General features: G+C 41.3%; 1 protein-coding gene and 1 pseudogene across 2 annotated transcripts in view; both read left to right on the forward strand.

Annotated features, from left to right (window-relative positions):
- Positions 1–22,303, forward strand: part of LOC148473224 (coiled-coil domain-containing protein 32-like) — a 43,661-nt gene that overhangs the window by 2,501 nt on the left and 18,857 nt on the right. For both annotated transcript variants that reach the window (XM_088459931.1, XM_088459932.1), the window contains exons 2-3: positions 2,944–3,207; positions 11,299–11,455. In XM_088459931.1, the coding sequence (XP_088316057.1) occupies positions 2,958–3,207; positions 11,299–11,455 (407 nt within the window). In that variant the 5' untranslated portion in view covers positions 2,944–2,957. The remainder of the gene's footprint in view (positions 1–2,943; positions 3,208–11,298; positions 11,456–22,303) is intronic.
- Positions 17,001–17,119, forward strand: LOC148473225 (5S ribosomal RNA; annotated as a pseudogene).

Below are 22,303 nucleotides of genomic sequence, written 5' to 3' on the forward strand. Positions count from 1 at the left end.
TGTTTTACTGATTATACTTTGCCAAACCCACATCTGTAGACACAGATTTATTTATATAGGGATAATTGCAAAGACCAGTAAGTTGGGCATTCTCCTTTTAAAAAGTGCTTAGAAGAAAAATTAGGTTCATTTGCTCAAAGAAAATGACTCAATACAAACTGTATACTCCAAAACTAAGTAATAAGGTTCTTGCTTCTCTAGTGGACATCTTCCCATTAAATACCTAATAAAGAAATGTTCAGGGGTATGTGTAATAAATATATATCTATGTATTGCTTTCTGTTATCTTATGCTGGCCATACACTAGTGCGATTTCGGGCCGATTGCCCCGATTTGCGATGCGTCCTACGATGAATCGTGTCGTTTTTAAGGTAGGATCTGATCCAATGCGTGCTCCCGCAGCTCTTAAAACGTATTGTTTGATAAGATGTGCAGCTCATCATATCTATCGTGATTGTGTGCTGTGTATTTGCGCATGCCATGCATCGTGCATCCGAACGGTGTCATTTGTAAAAAAAAAAAAAAAAAGACTGATGCACGTACGGGGAGATCCGTGATGCATGCATCTGTCTGTAATAAAATAAACACAGATGCAGGGATGGTTCAGTGAGAACCAGCCGTGCATCTGTGTAAAAAAAAAAAGTGTTTTAAAAAAATAGCGTTCCCCCCCCCCCCAAAGAGCAACCAGCTTTTAGTTATCCAGTGCTGGTTGTGTACCATACGGGGGACAAACGACGTTGGGGTCCCCCGTATGTAGGCACATCCAGCACTGCCTAGTCAGAACCAGCCCTGATTGTTCTGGAAATAGAAGGAAAAAATGCATAGGGTCCCCCTGTGTTTCCAGAACCAGCACCGGACTTTTTCTAGCGAGGGGCTGATGCCACAGCCAGGTCAGCCCTTTCACTGGGCTCCCAGCTGAAGCATCAACTCTGAACGCTAGTTAGCCCAGGCTGGGGATCCTTGGGGAGCTAGGTAACCCCCAATAAAGGGGTCCCCCCACCAGGGCACCCCAGGCCCAGGCTGATAGCCCGGGGCTATCCCCGACACTCCTGGGGTAGTGGTGCCGGGTTGATAGTGTATAAGTGTAGTGTAAAAAAAGAAGTGAAAACATTGTCTTTACGAGTAGATCTGCAGGTCCCAGCAAGCCTCCCCCGCATGCTGGTACTTGGAGAATCACAAGTACCAGCATGTGGGGCATTAAGGACCCGCTGGTACTTTTAGTTCACCTGTAAAGAATTGTTTAAATAAACACAATACACAAACACCGTGACAGTATAGTTTTAATACATACATACACACTCACCTACATTACCTGGACTGGTCCCCTTCTCCCTGTAGGCATCCTTGGTCTTGGTAAAACCAAAAAAACTAGAAAATCCGACCCACGAAACAGGTACCAACCACGATGGTTGATACGTCCCGAATGAAGAGCTCAGACATGGCATTACCCTTTGTAGTGCTGTGTATGAGCGTTCATTGGCTGAGAGAGGTTAGCCCCTCCCCCCTCTAAGCCAATGAACGGCTCCCACCATTGACTACAATGGTGGGAACCGTTCATTGGCTGAGCAACAGAAGGCTATCCTCTCTCAGCTGAACGCTCAGTGGCGGGGTTTCCATAGTGAAATCCCTCCGCTAAGCTCTCATTTGGGAAGTACCGTTCTTATAGAACGGTACTTAAGTACGTGGATCCGCGCTTTTCGCTTTTTTATTTTGCCAAGTCTGGGGATGCCTACTTTGGACCAAAGAGGACTCTAACTTCGCATAGGTGACGGTGAGTATGGATATTTTTTCACAGGTACCCTATGGATATTCTACATGGACAAGGGGACCGATGGCTACAGGGATACATAGGTGAGTATGTGTACATGTGTGAGTGCATGTATCTGTAATAAACTTATACTTTCTACGGTGTCTGTGTCCTGTGTTTATTTTAATATTCCTTTTGCAGTGGAACTACAGGTACCAGCGGGCCCGTAATGTCCCAAATGCTGGTACTTGTGGTTCTCCAAGTACCAGCATGCGGGGGAGGCTTGCTGGGACCTGCAGTTCCACAGCAAAAGACAATGTTTTCAACTATTTGAAATGCCCTGCACTACATAATCAACCCGGCACCCACCCACCCAGGGGTGCCGGGGATAGCCCCGGGCTATCAGCCTTTGCCTGGGGTGCCCTGGAGAGGGGGACCCCTTTATTGGGGGGGTCGCCAGGGATCCCCAGCCTGGGCTGACTAGCGGTCAGGTTTGATGCTTCGGCTGGGTGGTCAGTGAAAGGGCTCCCCTAGCTGTGGCATCAGCGCCCCGCAGGAAAAAGTCTGGTGCTGGTTCTGGAAAATACAGCGGACTCTATACATTTTTCCCCCTGTATTTCCAGAACCAGGACCGGATCAGAGCCCAGTGCTGGTTGCGCAGAATACGTGGGACCCCTACGTCGTTTGCCCCCTGTATTTTGACAACCAGGGCTGGTTTTGACTAGCCCGGTGCTGGTTGTGCTCACATATGGGGTACCCCTACGTCGTTTGGCCCCCAGTATGATACACAACCAGCACTGGGTCTCTATAAGCCTGGGGCTGGTTGCTCTTTTTTTGGGGGGGGGGCACGCTGTTTTTCTTATAAAACACATTCTTAGTTACTTTTTTTCCACAAATGCACGGATGGTTCTCACTGAACTATTCCTGCATCTGTGTATATTTTATTAAAGACAGATGCATGCATCACGGATCTCCCCGTGCGTGCTTCAGTCTTTTTTTTTTAACAAATGACGCCGGTCGGACGCACGATGCATTGTACTTGAGATCGTATGAACATTGTGTATCAATCGTGCGACCGGGACTGCCAGGGGGCTGCTGAGGTGTTCAAGGGAAATCGTAAGACGAATCTTATCTTATGCTGGTTGTTCTAGTGTATGGTAGTGTTTTTAGCTTTTTTTTTCTTTCTATCCCATCAGATTACACTGAACACATGAGGATGATTGAAAGTATAGATTCTGGAACCCCTGCATCCAGCCAGGATCTGTGGGCTGAGATTTGTCCTTGTGCTCCAGACATCCAAGTAATGAACCTGACTGAAACCTTTTCTGACTCTTTTCTGTGCCCTTCTAATGGAAGCAATCAGGACATTAGTGCATGTGAGGCTGAACATGACACACTTTGTTACTCCCAAAAACCTTGGGCTCCATTGCAAGATTCTGAAGTGTATTTAGCATCTTTAGGTAAGTAAACTTATTATCGTCTACCGATATACTATAGCCATTACTGTGATTACAGTATTCCATTAGCTAACATAGAAATATATTAACATTTTGAGGGTCTTCTTTTATTATTTTGGATATTTGGGCATATAAACCTGATTTTAGAGGTTGCCTTGACTTTTATCCCTAAATGACATTCATACTGTATTGCCTATGGAGGTTTCAGTGAATTTCGTTATTTTGTTTTTCTTTCTTTTGACTCCCAGCTGCTAACTGAGGGTTTTCAGTCACCTTAAGTGCTGATAAAGTGAAGTAAAATGCACCATTAATTAATAAAATGATTGAAAGTGAATTGCATTCTTTATAGCAGGCCTGGGCAATCTCATTGCTTCTAACCTTATAATTTACCATAATTGAACCAGCTTACTTTAACTATAGTTACTAATAAATTATGTCAGTTCAGTTAGAATCAATCACCTATCTGAATGCTATTGTACATAACTAGGGTTGATTAGCAACTATTGATGGTCTGATGGTGAGTGTTTCCACCATCAATGGGTACCCACCAAAAGTGGATATTAGTTGGTGCCCCAGATGCTTAGTACTGGTTGTGGGCGCTATCTGTGCATGAGTTAACCATTGATGGCTCAACCATCAATGGTTTCTAGCCAATGTTTAAAAACCATCGTCCAATGATGGCAGAGTCGCCAATGGTCATCCCTAAACATAATTGAATGTTAGCCTCTCAAATATGTTCCCCAAGAACGTCAGAGCAAATAGGGGAAATGTACAAGGACAAGTTTAAAGTATTTGTTATTAAAGATTCCATCTATTGATGAAAGCTGGCACCCTTGTTATACCCACCATATAAAAGCAGATATATCGCCTCTTGGCGCTGAGAAGCTGTGTATTATTTGGAAATTATTTCATGTCTGAACAAGAGGAAGACAAGTAGAACTTACATGTATATTTATTAAATGTAGTACTGCAATACTCTCAAGACTCACTACTTCATCAAAGCCTTCCAGCTCTCATTCCAACTTGCTACTACATGCTCCTTCCTCCCTGCTTACCCCATCTGTGTCACACCTGTTTGTCTGTCTCACCCCTTTAGAATGTAAGCTCCTATGAGCAGGGCCATCTACCCTCTTGTACTTCATTTTACTTTACTTTCATCTACTCCTTACTCCCCACTAGGACACCTAACACTTGGTTGCTTATGCTCTGTTGCCTAGGTGGGTGTTATAGTCGTTAATGTAGCAATGCATATTATCCATGTCCTTGCCCTGTATTGTATTGTATGGTAAGTCTTTAGTCACGTATTTGTTTATGTACTTTGTAAGGCGCTGCGGAACACTTGTGGCGCCATATAAATAAACAATAATAATATGGCTAAGGTCAGACACATAGCAAAGTAGTAAATATACCCCGTAGAGTGAATATTTTTTAAAGTGAGAGTTTATAGAAGTGGAGATGTTGCCCATAGCAACCAATCGTCAGATATTTGTTGTAATGCCATTCTTTCATTTACAGTTAGATTGTCTTCCTGAAATTTGGGTAATTTGATGAACAAGTCATCTAGATCTTTAGATACCAGATCTAGAAATACCTTAAAAGGAGGTATTTCTAGATCTGGTATCTAAAGATCTAGATGACTTGTTCATCAAATTACCCAAATTTCAGGAAGACAATCTAACTGTAAATGAAAGAATGGCATTACAACAAATATCTGAATGGAATGACGTAATTGTTAAGCCCTCTGATAAGGGGGGTAATATTGTATTGTGGCCTCGTACAATGTATTTGGAAGAACTTAGGAAACAGCTGGGAGACAAACAATGTTATAAAACATTAAAATTCAATCCTACTGTGGATTATCAACAAATGTACACAGATTTGATCACTAAAGCGTACTCTGAAGGAGTGATCAATAAAAAAGATTTTGATTTCCTCAAAACAGATAATCCCAAAGTACCAACGTTATACTTGCTTCCGAAAATTCACAAAAATGATACCATCCCTCCAGGTATACCTAGAGGGCCAAATGTAATAGGGTGTCAGTTTTGGTAAATTGCGAGTTTGGTACTAAACTCGCAATTTTTCACAACTCTCCAATGTAATAGGGTGTCTGTTCACTAAAACGCGCATTTTTCAGAGTTACTAAAATTCCCCATTCTCAAACTCGCATCCAGATGTTTTCACATTAAAAACAATCAACTCGCCCAATGTAATAGGGTGTCAGTTTCAGACTCGCAAAAAAAGATAACCAAAAGTCTCCAAATAATAGACCTGCTTCAGGCTAGCGAGTACATCCTGAGCAGGTCAGATTAACACAGAAACATGCACATATCCATGGGAAACATGCACATATCCATATTCAGCTAATCAGGGAGCTGCTCCGACGGAGATGCTCCCTGATTGGCTGGCGGCCTCTTCAATGACGGGGCACACGTGTGCCCTGGTCATTGACGTGGAGCAAAGGTATGTGTACACACATTCCTTTGCTCGGTCCGGCATGGCTCTGGTTTTTTTGCGTGGATTTTTTTTTTAACCCCTGGAATGCCTACTTGGACAAGTGGACGCAATCTACGCATAGGAGAGGTGAGTATGGATTTTTTTTTCAGGTACACCCCTATGGATTACTTCGGATACTAGGTGAGTATGTGTGAGTGTGCATGTATGTTTTATTAAAATTTTACCTTCACGGTGTGTGTTTGTTTATTTACGTATTTCTTTAGTTGTGGAACTACAAGTGCCAGCGGGCCCATAATGCCCCGCATGCTGGTATTTGTGGTTCTCCAAATACCAGCATGCGGGGGAGGCTTGCTGGTACTTGTGTTTCTACAACTAAAGACAATATGGAAGGTTTAATTTTACACTTTACACTATCAACCCAACACCCACTGCCCTAGGGTGCCGGGGATAGCCCCGGGCTATCAGTCTTGGCCTCGGGTGCCCTGGAGACCCCAACTCCCCAGGGATCCCCGGCCTAGACTGACTAGCGGTCAGGGATAATGCTTTGGCCGGGGAAACCGGTGAAAGGTTTTCCCTGGCTGTGGCATTATCCCCCCGCTAGAAAGTTTGGTGCTGGTTTTGGAATTTTTAGGGGACCCCTACTCATTTTGTCCCCTGATTTTCCAGGACCAGGACCAGCTCAACAAAGCTCTGTACTGGTTCTTAATATGCAGGGGCCCCCTATGCATTTTGGCCCCTGTATTTTTAGAACCAGAACAGGCTTTATAAAGCCCAGGGCTGGTTATGCTTTTGGGGAGGGGGTGCACATTTTTTTTTTTTTTTTTTTAACACACAGAAGTCATCACGGATCTCACTGATCTGTGATGGCTTCTCTAAAACTCGCACCTTTTAATGCTACTTGCATTAAAAGGTGTCAGTTTACATAGTCCTAAACTCGCAAATGCAGTAGCCTTGAGCTGAAAAGTTCCCAGGCTATTGAATTTGCGAGTTTCAGTACAAACTCGCACTTTTTAAAAGTGTGAGAAACTGCGAGTTTGTACTGTTACTAAAACTGACTACCTATTACATTTGGCCCATAGTCTCAGGAATGGGTAGCTTGACTGAAAAAGCAAGCATATATGTGGATCAATTTTTGCGCCATTTTGTATTATCTTTGTACTCATATGTAAGGGACACGATGGATGTCCTTAACAAATTACAGGACTTAATGGTCAACCCTGGAACCTTACTGGCAACTTATGACGTGGAAATTCTATATACCAGCATTAAGCACACTAAAGGAATTTATGCAGTTAAATATTTTCTGGATATGGGCAGATACCATGAGAAGAACTCTTTCTTACTGTCACTGTTAGAATTCATACTTACCAAAAATTATTTCACATGCGACGAAAAATTCCACCTCCAAGTTAGAGGGACCGCAATGGGGACAGCCTGTGCCCCCACCTATGCGAACCTCTACCTTGGATGGTGGAAGAAAGAACATGTATTTAATGAAGAACATGAAAAATACACCAACTGCATCCTCCTATATTTGCGGTACATAGATGATGTACTCATATTATGGGAGGGTGAGAAGAAACTCCTGGAAGAATTTATAACCATTTTGAACAAGAACAATCTTAATTTGAAACTATCAGGAGAAATTAGTCATGAAACAGTGATTTTTCTTGATCTAACAATCAAGATAGAAGTAAATGGCCACATTTCTACAGATATTTTTAAGAAGAAAACTGCAACGAACAGCATTTTACACTCTACAAGTTCGCATTTACCATCTACAATTAAAGGAATCCCTGAAGGACAATTATTGCGAACGAAGCACAATTGCTCAGATAAGACGATCTATCATGAAAGAGAACAACAAGTGTGCACTAGGTTACGACAGAGGATATAGTAAGAAAATTATTATAAGTGTCAAACGTGATGTAAAAAACTACACAAGAGATTCCTTATTGGTTCCCAAAGCTAAAATACAAAAAGAAGAACCTATACGATTTGTTGGGACCTTTAACAACAAGTGTCGGGAAATCAATGCTATCCTTCAGAAGCACTGGTCAGTCTTACAGACAGACCATGATCTAAAAAGCATCCTCCCTAGGAATGTTCAAACTAGCTGGAGACGATCACAGAATCTGAAAGATCGCCTAGTACACAGTCACCTATCATCCAAAAGAAAATCGAGTTACCCTGTTAATGGTTCATACAACTGCAGACAATGTAAAGCATGCCAATTTATGGTCCCTAAGAAATATTTTGAGGACCATTATGGCAAAAAATGGACTATAGATAGCTAATTGAAATACAATGGGTGTGGTCTATCAATTAGAATGTTCATGGAGACTAATATACATTGGTAAAACCAAGAGACCACTAAAGGTAAGAGTGCTGGAGCACATTGGTAATATACAAAATGCCAAACGTGAAAAGGCCAAATTCAAGACAATTACCTCAGTGGCAAACCATTTTCTGCAGTGCCATGACAGTAACCCTAAAAACCTCAAAGTTTTGGTATAAAACAAATACAGTTAGGTAGTAGAGGTGGAGATATAGACAGGGAACTTCTTAGGTTTGAAACAAAAATGATCTTCCTAATGAATGGTCTATACCCCCTTGGACTAAATGAAAACATAAGTTACTTACCTTTTTTATGATTTATTCACTGGAATATTCTTCTTTTTTATTCTTTTATCTTGTAGATCATTAATTATAGATAATCATTATGATGGTGAGGGATTTTCTCATCCATTATGATAATGAGGGTTTTTTTTCATTCATGTCATATATATATATATATATATATATATATATTGTTCTATTTTTGACATAATAATTTATGGGAATTATAGGTATATACATTACCTGTATAGATTAAATTAATAACAATTTTTTTGTAGTCACATCCTATTATATCACTGATATTTATTATCAATTATCACATTATATAATCACACACCATCTTTTTTTCTCTTCTTTTTCTCTTCATCATCACTCGTGTATATCTCAATATTAGTAATTCATGTTTTTGTTTTATTTTGCAGTGGATATTTCACCAATATAGAACCCTTTGCACATAATGTTAATACACATTTCACAACATCTATATCATATGAATAAACATTTATTTTTTCATATTTTTTATTATTATTACCATACAGAATTATTCATTTATTTTTCACTTACACACTTATTTGTTTCCAAGGTATGACACTAATCAATAAACTGATTAATAACCAACAATTTTTCTTCTACACCATTTTATTTATAATGATATATTTACAGTAACACCAATAAACACATAATGCGGATAATATAATTCTATTAAATTATTGTTTTCATATAGAATGTATAATGTATAATTAGGAATAATACATTTTATAATAATAATATTTTCAATCTAACCCTATTGAGTTACAAGCACCTACTAATAATGCATAAAGGGAACTGACTATGTGTAAGATTCTCAACATGTTAAAACAAAAATAAAAAATACCTGTTTATCCATCTATGTCAATAAAATATGTGTTGAATATTGTCACCAAGTAACAGACCTGATTGATGTGATGTATAAGTAAGAAATTAGCTTGTTTGGACCGATGTTACGTAATGTGATTATGGTTACTAAGCAACGGACTAGAGTAGCGTTGCAAGATCACATTATTATTATTATTGAGCTGATTATGATTGGTCCAGCGTCCTATGTGAGGACGTTGATATGTCCCAATTGGATAGGATGGTACCGATCATTGATTGGCCCGGCGGCCCACGTGTATAGGAGATGACAACTTGCTTTAATGAATGGTCTATGAGCGCCGGGAAAATGACGCCGATAGTACATGCTCGGAGGGAACAAAGCCAGGCGCTGATTGGCTTGTTATCCCATGTGATCATCAACTAAGTAAGAAGCCCGTGGATTGGTCCGGCGGCTCACATGATGATAGAGGCACGCTGTAATTAGTCCTGACTTCTCAATAAAGCCATACTGATGGGTACAATCGGGTTGCCTTGAAAACACCTTTTAGTTGTGAAATGTACGTCGGCGTGTGCGGCTGTGACCGCTCTCTCATGTTCTATTCTGTGACTTAGAAAGATTGTTGTATTACGTGTATTCCACTAAATAATTGAACAAGATGGCAAACAATAGCCTGAACATATAATTAATATCAACTATAGTGGGAGCATGTTACGCTAGAGCCACAACTTACTCTACATGTGCAGTAGATACACCCAATAGGGGGCGCTGTAATAGAGAAAACTATCTGCACAATTTTTACAGAGTAATATATAAGCATTCAATAGGTGGTGCTGTAACTGTAACACACGTGTAAATTACTACTGTGCAGCAGATATACCCAAGTGGGGGCGCTGTAATTGAAAACTGTGTCGATAGTTTTTTCTAAGAGTAATATACAAGTATCCAATAGGTGGTACTGCAATTGAAATATATTCATGTGGAAATTAGTACATAGTGCTGTATTGACATAATGTGAGTCATCCAACAGGGGGTGCTACAAAAAGAATATATGTCAACATCTAGTGTTTTACAGTATGTATTAATATAAATCAGAATAACCAATAGGCGGTGCTACAATTGAGACATACCATTGTTAAATCCCCAAAAAGGTGCTGTCTAATTGCAGTATTAACTATTAAACAGGGAGTACCTGAATAAAGGCACGTGATTGTATAAAGAATATTTGTCAATTAGCACCTTAAAGTAGGATTGATATATCTAACCAAAAGTGATATAACAGGAATATCTATCAGCATATAAGGGTATGCAGGCTGTAAATTAAATCCTATTTTGCTCAATTTTGTGAATTAACCCCTTATACTCCCTGTGTATGGTGAATCTAATAATAAGAATATTCTAATTAAAGAGTTATCACATTTTCACTCCAACGGGAGGGTGACGTCTGTGTATTGGATACTGGATACATGATACCATGTGGCAATAATCCGAGACAGAAAGTAATTTTCCCATAAAGAGTGTTGTGATTTTTATTAAATTAAAGACATTCTTTCTCTCTTGATATACAACTTATGAGACAATTTCAACCATATCCAATAGATGGCAGTGTATTATTGAAGACGGGGGACATATATTTTGATGGATGGATGCACTTAATCTATAATCAAACAATTACTTCAAATTGATGCACTCAAGAGATAATCAATAAATACCACCTGGTTACTAATTAATGCCTAGTGAACCAATATTATTTATTTAAAAGGTCAACAGAATGTATAATATAACATAGATATATATGTATTGTCAATAATTTATTACTAAGAACGACACTAAGAATACAATTTTGTTTCAACAATTTATCTTTATTATTTTATATTTCACTAAAAAGGTAAAAGTGAATTTTAAGCATTAATGCAATAACAGTTACATTTTATAAATTTTTTCTATTTCTTCATGTGCGCCAGCAAAGAGACAATACTTCTCTCTTTTTTCTTATATGCCATTCTAGTCACCCTGCTAGCCAGATGAGGCTAGCAGAAAAAAGCTCAGAGGGCCAGACCAAATGTTTCCGTGGGCCTTATATGGCCCCTGGGCCTGAGGTTCCCCATCACTGTTCTAAACCATTTAATCTAAATAAAATGTAATATATATATTTTTTACTTCAGAACGCAGGTTACAGAAAATTAAAGGCCGTTCTTGTGAGGTGACCTCCAAGGATATGTTACTTTCTTTAGGCCAAGCGAAGAAGGAATGCTTGGACCGATTTCTACAAGAGACGTTTGAGACTGAGGCTTACGTTGGGACAAGTGAAGTTGACTCCAGGTACTTAGAAATAACCCGGTATTTATTAAAATACATAAGTTACAGATGACTAAATAAAATAAAAAATTAAGAACTTTATTTAAAATGGTATTTTCACCTCTAGGAAAGGCGACCTGTCCTTTATGTTAGACCACTATCTATCTATCCAGAGAGGTGGATCCACCAGGTAAAAGTCAAAAGCTTGTCAACTGAGAATGTGCACTGAAAGTGACTCCCAATGGGACAGGTCGAATGGTATCCTGCCTGTATTGCCACATTCATTCCTACCCAGCAGCTCCACTCTTAAGGTGCCCACACACATAGTGATATTTTACCCGATCTGGCCGATTCCGACGCATTGGAACGACAGATCGTGTAAAATATGCCAAAATGGTGAGGAAATCGTGAGTCCCCACTCACGATCACGATGCGATGCGCTTCCCTGCTGGTCGCACATCACATCTTCAGATCTGCCGTGCAGTAGGGCAGATCTGACAATCTAGGAGGTGATGCACTGTGAAAGTCTGCATGCAGGAGAGATCGTATGAAGACTGGACACCAAATTGTGTGCAGATCGTGTGGAGATCGTGTACAGAGCTGCCGGGGAGAGTTTCAAGGGAAATCGTACACAAATCGTACACATCGGCTGATCATTTGCACATTGGCATGTGTGTGGGCACCTTTAGACAGCAGTGCTAAGAAAAAGGGCAGCTTTTGCCTTTATTCGTGGTTTTTAACAGGGGGAACATTTATTGTGCAAGTATATGAGCCATACCACATATATTAGAAGCCGGTAATTACACGCTGGTGTGGTTCTGAGCAGTTAATATCACATTAAGTTTATACTCTTATAAAAAAATTCTGAGGCCCATCTACACAATATTTTGGCAACCAGGAATAACGAAATACCGTAACTGTTGGGAGAAGTCAATTCATGTCCAGTATGTTTTATAATTTAAAATGAGGGAATGCTGTGTACCGTAATATACTGTAATATTCACAACAGACATTACGATGTCATTACACATAGCAATGGATTCTCCCGTCGGGTTTGCTGTTGAGTAATCATAACAAAATATAAATGACATATATGATGTAGCCAGAGGGCCTGTTTATAAGCATGTGGCACAGTACTGATATTGTGCATCTTTTGTGCTTACTTTTGTAAACATATTTTGCTTTGATATCTATGTGCACACATTGTTGTTTGTGACTCTGTTTTCCCTGCATACAAGGTGCACATTATCTGACACACTATTGCGCGGACGCAACAGTTTTTCTGCAATACAGTTTGTTATATATATATTTTTTTACTGGTTGGGGAATCTGTCACTTGCACAACTCAAATACATGTGAACAGGTGGTAAAGGCACAATAGGAAGGTAAGTAAGTCAAGAGTAGATAGTAAACATAATATACACATTATCAGGGATGCATGTTAGTTTTCGTGGATTAATATAAGACAAATGGCATAAAAAAACGGAGATGTGATATCCCCATTATAGCACAACTGTGACAGCAGTATACAGCATCATCCACTCATTCAGATGGCTTTGTAGGGATGGAGAATCAAACCGTCTAAAGAGAACGAGGATATATTGCCCATAGCTACCAATCAGATTAAAACTATAATTTACCTAGTACATAATATGACAGCTAGCATTTTATTGGTTGCTATTGGCAACACCTCCACCGCTCTGCTTTAAAAGGTATGATAAATCTCTACCCTATCCCCCCCCCCGGATCATGAAGAATGTCTAAAGATAGAAGATTATCAATAAATGGGAATATCATAGACCCTATAAACAGACCATTCCACCAGGACACATTGTTAAATTCCTCTTGAAATAAAGTTTTTGACTATATAATTAACAAAGGCCTCCTTGAGAAGAAGAATTAATTCTAATAATTGTTGGCTAGGAGTTCAGAGAAGTTAAATGATTTTCAACATAAAGTAGACATATTAGCCTGTGGTGTGGTCCTTATACTCGTATGTCCCTTCCTAGGGTCGGCAAAAATATTAAGTCGTCTGTCATTCAGTCTGTCTTGTATTTGGTCTTTCAAGAGTCTGGTCTGTACTGTAGGTACTGAGCTCCATATCACCACATTATAAGACTCCTAGCTAGCATGCCACTGGGACATAATCGATAGGAAAGACTTTAACCCCTTGCTGCTGAGGGTTTTCTTACCCCAGTGCTGAGGGAATTTTCTGACGTTTGTGATCGTCACATTCCAATATCAATGATTTTTGATTAGCCAGTACCCATACAAATTATATATAGTTTTTTTTTTTTTTTGAGAAAACATATTTTTAGCATATTGGTCTTTTTGCTCATTCTAACACATCAAATAAAATGTAAGAAAAATGGCCAAAAGAGTAGTTATTAAAATTTGAAGACCGTGAACCAGAAGTAAATGTTTTGTAAAAACGCCACAAATAAATACTTTCTGGCACTTGCTTCGGCAGTGATTCACAATTTTCAAAATTGCAACCAGCAGGATTCTGTGTGTAGGCCTTCACATAACAACAATCTACATTTGAAAATGATCATGCATTTCTTTTTTATTTTTACCACGTTGATTTAAAAGCTAATCATGTATAGCTATAATATTGCAACCCAGCAAGGCCTACCATTTTTTTTAAAAGAGGATATGTACCGCATTTAATAAGTGGTTCAGATCTGCGGTTTAGATCTCCAGAATGTGTGGAGTGTTTTTTGTGTGTGTGCTGTTTAACTCATTGTGTCTTTTGATCACCAAACAATAACTACCAAGGGGGTACATCATTTGAAAGCGGAGACTCCTCTCTTTCAAGAAAAGGTTCCCCCACTAATGTGTGGCCAGTATGGGTGATCACAGGTGATTGTCAGATAATAGTTGGTAAGAAGCTGCATAATTTGACTCCTCTCCTTGAAGTGTTGGTGCCCCCATGTTAACAGGTATTATTATGGGGGTGTTAGGGCCCTTCCACACACATATACGGAAAATGCGTGCTTTCCGTAACTCAGGGTAACATTGTCTGGTAATCAAAGGTGATAACCAGACAATAAGTACTAAAGGGCCCCATTATTGTAAAGGGGCCCCTCATCTTTCTAAAATATGTGCCCAATAATTATTGGAAGTCAGGATGTGGACCCCATGTTTTTTTTCTGTAAAGTCCTTACACTAGTACGACCAGCATAAGATAAGATTCATCTTACGATTTCCCTTAAACTCCCCGGCAGCTCCCTGGCAGTCCCGTCTGCACCAGTGGCGGAACTCCCGGAGACAATGGAGTCATTTGCCGCTGGGCTCCAGCCCTTAAGGGGGCACCTGGCTCCATTGTCCCCCAGGCTGTTCCGGGCACTGCTATGGAGATGGAGCGCCGCTGATCGGTGCTCCACCTCCTGTGGCATCAATACAGGGGGGTGCGGTCGCACCTTCTATTTGCCGGGCGCCCGCTGAGTGTGTTACCAGTGGGCGCCCGGCTCCTTCTTTCCCCCCGGCGGTAACCGGAGGAACGGAGCTCACTCCTGAGCTCCGCTTCCGGGTCCCGCAATGCACTATGGGAGTGACGTCATAACGTCACTCCCACAGTTCCGAGGAGCGGGCGCAGGGGACTGAAGGCAGCAGCACTGGAGCAGGGTTTCAGGTAAGTATTGTTTTTTGGGTTTTTTTTGTATGCGCTCGCGGGGGTGGGTCTCACTACAGGGAGCATTATTGGTGGCTCACTACATGGGGCTCACTGCAGGGGGCATTACTGGGGGCTTACTACAGGGGGCATTACTGGGGACATTACGGGGGCATACTACAGGGGGTATTACTGGGGGCTTACTACAGGGGGCATTACTAGTGGCTTTCTACAGGGGGCATTACTAGTGGCTTTCTACAGGGGGCATTACTAGTGGCTTTCTACAGGGGGCATTACTGGGGGCTTACTACAGGGGGCATTACTGGGGGCTTACTACAGGGGGCATTACGGGGGCTTACTACAGGGGGCATTACTGGGGGCTTTCTACAGGGGGCTTACTACTGGGGGCACTACAGGGAGTTTACTACTAGGAGCACTACAGGGGGCTTACTACTGGGGGCACTACCGGGGCCCTTACTACTGGGGCACTGCAAAGGGGGACCACTACTGGAGGTACCGCATAGGGGGACCATTATTGGGGGGCACTACATAGGCGGCACTGCATAGGGGGACCTCTACAGAGGGCACTGCACAGGGGGACCACTACTAGGGGAACTGCATAGGAGGGCGGCAGCTGGGGCTGGAATAGGTGCTGGGGGGGTGGTACATTTAAATTTGGGGGGGCACCAACATTTATCTTGCCTCCAGGCACCTGGGATGAAGTTACGCCACTGGTCCGCACGATTGACACACGATGTTCATGTGATCTCGCGTACGATGCATCGTGTGTCAGACCGTCCGTGCGGCGTCATTTGTTAAATAAAAAAAGACTGATACACGCATGGGTGAAGGGAGACCTGTGATGCATGCATCTGTCTTTAATAAAATCAAAATAACAGGAAAGATTCCGCACAGAACCATAACTAGAAAATATTATAACCAACCATCTATATCTTTATACAAATTTTTACATCAGTAAATGTTGGTGGTGCTCCCACAGCCTAATATGAAGCAAAGTAATAACAGGAGAAAAAAAGTAAGGCTATTATTGGGGCACACTTGTATAAGAATTCATGAATATTTGAGTTAAAATATAACTTTTAATAGTATCAATAAAATAGATAACAGGTACTTACAAAATGATAATTGGCGAAAATATTTTTAGACAATTTCTGCATAGCACCCCACACACTACAAAATATGGGTATCAATGAGTATACATAAACATTGGAATATGCAATAGATACCATAGAAATTGGTATATAGGCTACACTGTATGCAGTCCTATGATCCCCATTAAACAGTGCAATATATGTCTACCGTACCTGGTATTCCTAGGTGGTCTTTTCCATTTATGCCTGCAACTAATCATGTATGTCTTATGATTCTATGGTTAGGTATTTGTTAGGGCATTGAGTTCCTATCACTGTTGTATTAAACTCTGCCTTGCTTTAGTTGGATTATGGAGTTCTGACCATTGCTGTGCTGAACCTTACCTTGTTCCAACACTGTTAAATCTGTGGATAGGGGATTAATATATGCTAGTGAGATTTCAGTATTTATGTAATTATCACAAATTATTGCATATTTTCAATCTTTAAAATATTGATGTCATATGGTTTATATGACTAAGACCATATGTACATGTGCAAATTATGTGATTTATCAGGCTAGGATACTTTGTCACAAATGTAGAGCTATTATCAATCTCGTATACTTTGAAATAATCATGGTTTGAGATACAATTACTAATGTGATGTTTACTAATGTTGAAATTTACATATGCCTATGTTATATATGTTAAATTGTCTGCATCACAAGTAAGGTATGCCTATGCATCACTTGATAGCAAATAATTATCAATTGGAATTTTCTGGTGTGAACAGTCCTACATTTTTGTTAATAGGCTCAGACCATGTGCATAGAGTGAATCCCCATATATTTTCAGTGGCAATTATCTACAGTCATACTTCACTGATTATGCCCAAACTCGTCTGATCTTGGAAGCGATCCAGTGACAGGCCTGGTTAGTACTGGTGTGGGGGACCACCTAGGAATACCAGGTACGGTAGACATATATTGCACTGTGTAATGGGGATCATAGGACTGCATACAGTGTAGCCTATATACCAATTTCTATGGTATCTATTGCATATTCCAATGTTTATGTATACTCATTGATACTCATTTTTTGTAGTGTGTGGGGTGCTATGCAGAAATTGTCTAAAAATGTTTTCGCCAATTATCATTTTGTAAGTACCTGTTATCTATTTTATTGATACTATTTAAAAGTAATATTTTAACTCAAATATTCATGAATTCTTATACAAGTGTGCCCCAATAATAGCCTTACTTTTTTTCTCCTCTTATTACTTTAATAAAATCTACACAGATGCAGGGATGGTTCAGTGAGAAACGCCGTGCCCCCCCCCTCCAAAGAGCAACCAGCCCCGGGCTTTTAGTGACTCGGTGCTGGTTGTGCAACATATGGGGATAAACTATGTAGGGGTCCCCCGTATGTACGCACAAGCAGCACCTGGCTAGACAGAACCAGCCCTGGTTGGCAAAATATGGGGGACAAACAACGTAGGGGTCCCCCGTATTCTGCGCAACCAGCACTGGGCTCTGATCCGGTCCCGGTTCTGGAAATACAGGGGGAAAAATGCTTAGGGTCCCCCTGTATTTTCCAGAACCAGCACCAGATGTTTTCTAGCAGGGGGCTGATGTCACAGCCTGGGGAGCCCTTTCACCGGGTCCCCAAGCCGAAGCATCAACCCTGACCGCTAGTCAGTCCAGGCCGGGGATCCCTGGGGGGCTGGGGTCTCCCCCCTCCAGGGCACCCCAGGCTGATAGCCCGGGGCTATCCCCGGCACCCCTGGGGTGGTGGGTGCCGGGTTGATAGTGTATAAGTTTTGTGTAAAAAAAAAAAGAACTTAAAATATTGTCTTTAAAAGTAGAACTGCTGGTCCCAGCAAGCCTCCCCCACATGCTGGTACTTGGAGAACCACAAGTACCAGCATGCAGAGCATTAATGGCCTGCTGGTACCTGTAGTTCACCTGTAAAGAAATATTTAAATAAACACAATACACAATACAAACCATCCCTCCGTCTGTGTTTATTTTATTAAAGACGGATCTCCCCATGCGTGCATCAGTCTTTTTTTTTTTTTCTTTTTAACAAATGACGCCGGTCGGACGCACGATGCATCGCATGCACAAATACACGGCATGATCGGCATACGATCACGATAGATAATATGGTCTGCACAGCTGATCATACAATGCATTTTATGAGCTGCGGGAGCGCGCATCGGATTGTATCCCTACCTAAATGCTACACGATTTTGACACAATTCATCGTACGAAGCGTCGCAAATCGGGCAGTCGGCCTGAAATCTCACTACTGTATGGCCAGCATGATTAATGTCTGGTGATCACATTGATCACAACACATTACCTTCTATTGGAACACCTAATTTGAAAGATGAGGCTCCCCTCTTTCAAACAGGTGCCCCCTCTCTCCAAGTGTCAGAGGTAGAGGGACTTTTTTTTTCACTTTAAGTAAACTGATGTTGGTGCTTATGCGTATCGACGTCACTGCTCCAGCAACTGTCTCACTGATTACCAAACTCCCCACCGGTGATTAGTGCCAGTGGAGAGATGGTCATTTGTTCATTTGATCTCCCTGTTATGGTCTTCCCATGACATTTTGAACACCATACTACCTTTTTCCATCAAATTTAAAAGATTGTGGTCTTTCCAAAAACCTGAATATCTAAGGGATGAATTAAATTAAATGCGATGTTGAATAACGCCGTGAATGAGCTCCTGGAGTTATTAATTTCTCGCCATCACACCTTGCAGGTTACATCACCTAATGTCGGGTGTTTAGTCGCAGTAACCTGCATTCTCCATCTTAAACACCGATCACGATGCTGTTAGTGCTAGAATTGTGGCACTAGTTTAGACTGATTTCCTACGGTGCGAGCAGAAATCCTCTAGTCACGAGTTAACAGTGCGGCCAATTGAATAGCTCCAGGAACTCATTCCCAGTGCTATTCAACATTGCATTTATTTGAATTGCCCACTTAGTTTGTATTGGCTTTTAGCATAGATATGCTATAATGTTTTATGTTCAGTCCAGCCAATCATAGGAATTAGTTAGACCAATCCAATACTTATTTATGTACCGTGGTGGGTTTATGTCCTATAATTATGCTTTTTTTAAAATCACAATTAGATTCAGTTTCTCCATTTTTATATAGCGTGTTACAATCCCCATAATTTTACCCCCATTATGCTTTGCTACGTTTCTAACTTTGTAACTTGTACAAATGTGTACCAAGATAAGTGGGTCATTCTCAACCTTTCGGTTAAGATTAAGTAGCGTTATCTGGCCAGTGGCCAAGGCAGCTAAGAAGTCCAGGGATAGCGGCATGGGAGCATGGGCCCATAACATATTGGCAGAACCTATGATGATAGGTGTCAGTGGTGTGTGATGGAGGTTAGTCCACAAGTTAAATAACCGGTGATTAGTTTATTAATCAAGGTATGAGACAAAACAGGGTTAACGCACCATAAGTCCGTTACATGCAGTATGATGCAGATCCAGCCAGGAGCGGGTTAATAGGGATAGCGTGCTGTGTCTTTGCACAGGGATAATAGAAGCAGTGGTGAAACAGTGGTAAATGGTGGCACTGCCACGTCTGTAGGTTCAGTGATACACAGGGTCACTCGTGGGCATGTCCTGTGTCTTCTGAGGAAGAACGCACATTAAGCCACATATGCACATAAGGTGCATTGGGTCGCGCATGTGCAGTGAGCGCGTCTTCAGTACTATGGGAGTGGAAAGAGGAGACAGTGAAAGCGCTCTCCTCCAACACTGCCTACTTCAAGTTTCTGTCCTGTCTTCAACACCCTCTGTACTGGGCCCAGCCAATGCTTGCTGAGCAATTGTTCATTTTGATACTGAAATCTGGGCTTTCAATTGAGCAACTCATTCACCTCAAGCACAATCAAATAGTTGTTCCAAAAGTACCTGCATGTAGAGGATGTGCTAGAGAGTCTGAACCCTTATAAGGTGCATCAAGGGCCCAGTGGTAATAGCTCCTTCAAGTCGTAAAAGAAAATAAAAAGTCAGTAATATGGAATATTTGCAAAGTATGGAAATCTTTTTTTTGAGCAAAAATATACTAATTAGATCTAGTATTTAAAAAAAAAAGTAACTAGCTTAGTAAATACAGAATACTTGTAAAAGTTCTCTACACATTAGGATTTTAAAAGTTTTAGTGTAGTAGGATTCTTCCCACTCTCTACAATGTTAATGACCTACAGTGCCTTGCAAAAGTATTCACCCCCTTTGCATTTTTCATGTTTTGTTTGCTCACAACCTAGAATTAAAATGGATTGTTTGGAGGTGTACATCATTTCATTCACAGATCATGCCTACAACTGTGAAGCTGTATTTTTGTTATAGTGTGAATCAAACAACATAACAGAAAACTTCAGCGTGCATAACTATTCAGCCCCCTAAAGTCAGTAATTTGTTGAGCCACCTTTGGCGGCAATTACAGCTGCAAGTCGCTTTGGTTAAGTCTGTGAGCTTGCCACATCTTGCCCCTGGCTGGTTGGAATGAAAACTTATGGGAGCAAATGACAGTCGATCATATGGTTTTAAACACTGAAAAAAGAATACAAAAAAAATTGTTCAAAGTGGTTACATTTGTGTGTTTTAACCAATTTGTCCGAACAACCATTGTTGGCTGTTTTCCAGTGTTTGTGAGCAAATGGACAACTGTCATTTGCTCCCATACATTACCAGGTTTTCATTCCAACCAGCCAGACTGGACAGATGACTGACAGAAAATTGTATAGTGGATGCCCAGCTTAAGGTTCAAACAAGTTTATTTTAGGGAAAAATCTTAATTGTTCCAGCAAATTGTGTAGAAAGATGCGAGGGTGTCACAATCCAGTGCAGGTGTTCCTCTGTGAAGGACAGTGAGCCAGGGGGTTAGGGTGACTAGGGAACAACTAGGTGAGTGACAGCTAGGTCTCTCTATTGCGGCCAAACCCAGGTTTGGCAAGACCTGCCCAGAGGCGCGGAGTCTAACCCACTTGGTGTTCTTCACCAGTGCCCCCTCCAGTCGGGATTTGGGTTTCGCTGCACCAAGTGGGCAGGTCGCGACCCTCTGGACAGGTACCTGGGATTGGCAGAAAGACCAGAACTATATTAAATGAATTTGTATATAAACTAATACTTGACCACTGGAGATGAACTGAAAACTTGAATATTGGAGATGAACTAAATACTTAAACACTGGAGATGGACTTGAGAATGTAGAAATCCTGGTCACAGGCTTGTTTGGAAACACAGAGAAATGTACTGGGAACTGCAACAGATTCAGGTGCTGATTAGCACAGAGAGACACAGAGTGAAGTGGACACAGGCATGTACTGGGGATTGCTATAGATCCAACTGACAGCTAACTAGAAATTAGCAGGAAACCTGACACCTCAGTAACAAAGGGAAGCTGCAGGAGGGCTAGCAGCACACTACAAGACACACAGGAAAAACAACATAAACACTGAACTTCTGAGAGAGAACTAAAGTCTCAGACTGAGAATTAGCATGGAAGCTAATGCAGGAATTCTTGAGAACTGTAAGTGGGTTGAAGCAACACTCTGAAGGAAAAACACAGAGTAACACTGGTGGGAATCACAAGTCACTGGAACAGCGAAGTTGAACAGCAGTTACCTGTTCCTGGAGTCATCAGGATTATATACCCCTGGGTAGCTGATCAGAGGATCAGCTGAGTGACCACAAGACTACCATTGGGAGAGACTAGTCAGGTGATATGAACCAACATGGCTGCGCCCATGCCCGGCACCCCGGAAACCAGGACGCACACACGGAAGCCCTAGCGGACCCCAGGGAGAATACTAAGTCACCACTCGCCTCCACTGCCAGCGTCTGGACACCTAAGCCCAAGGACACCAGCGCAGAGGTGAGTAGCGGCCGATCCCAGGCCGCATCCTGACAGAGGGTAAATGTCTGCTAATTAACTTTCAACAGAAGATGGGTCTTGCAGCAATACAGCAATGCTAAACACACAAGGCATTTGAGTGTTGTGTTTTGGAATGAGTCATTTCCAGATTTTAATCCAATAGAAATATTGTGGCATGATATGAATTGGGGAATTCATGTAAGAAAGTCAACCAACACCCATGAGTTCAATCAGTTCTGTAAGAAGGATGGGCCA

Source organism: Taudactylus pleione, unplaced genomic scaffold (genome assembly GCF_031769625.1).
Source record: "Taudactylus pleione unplaced genomic scaffold, aTauple2 ptg000953l, whole genome shotgun sequence".
Taxonomy (NCBI): Eukaryota; Metazoa; Chordata; class Amphibia; order Anura; family Myobatrachidae; genus Taudactylus; species Taudactylus pleione.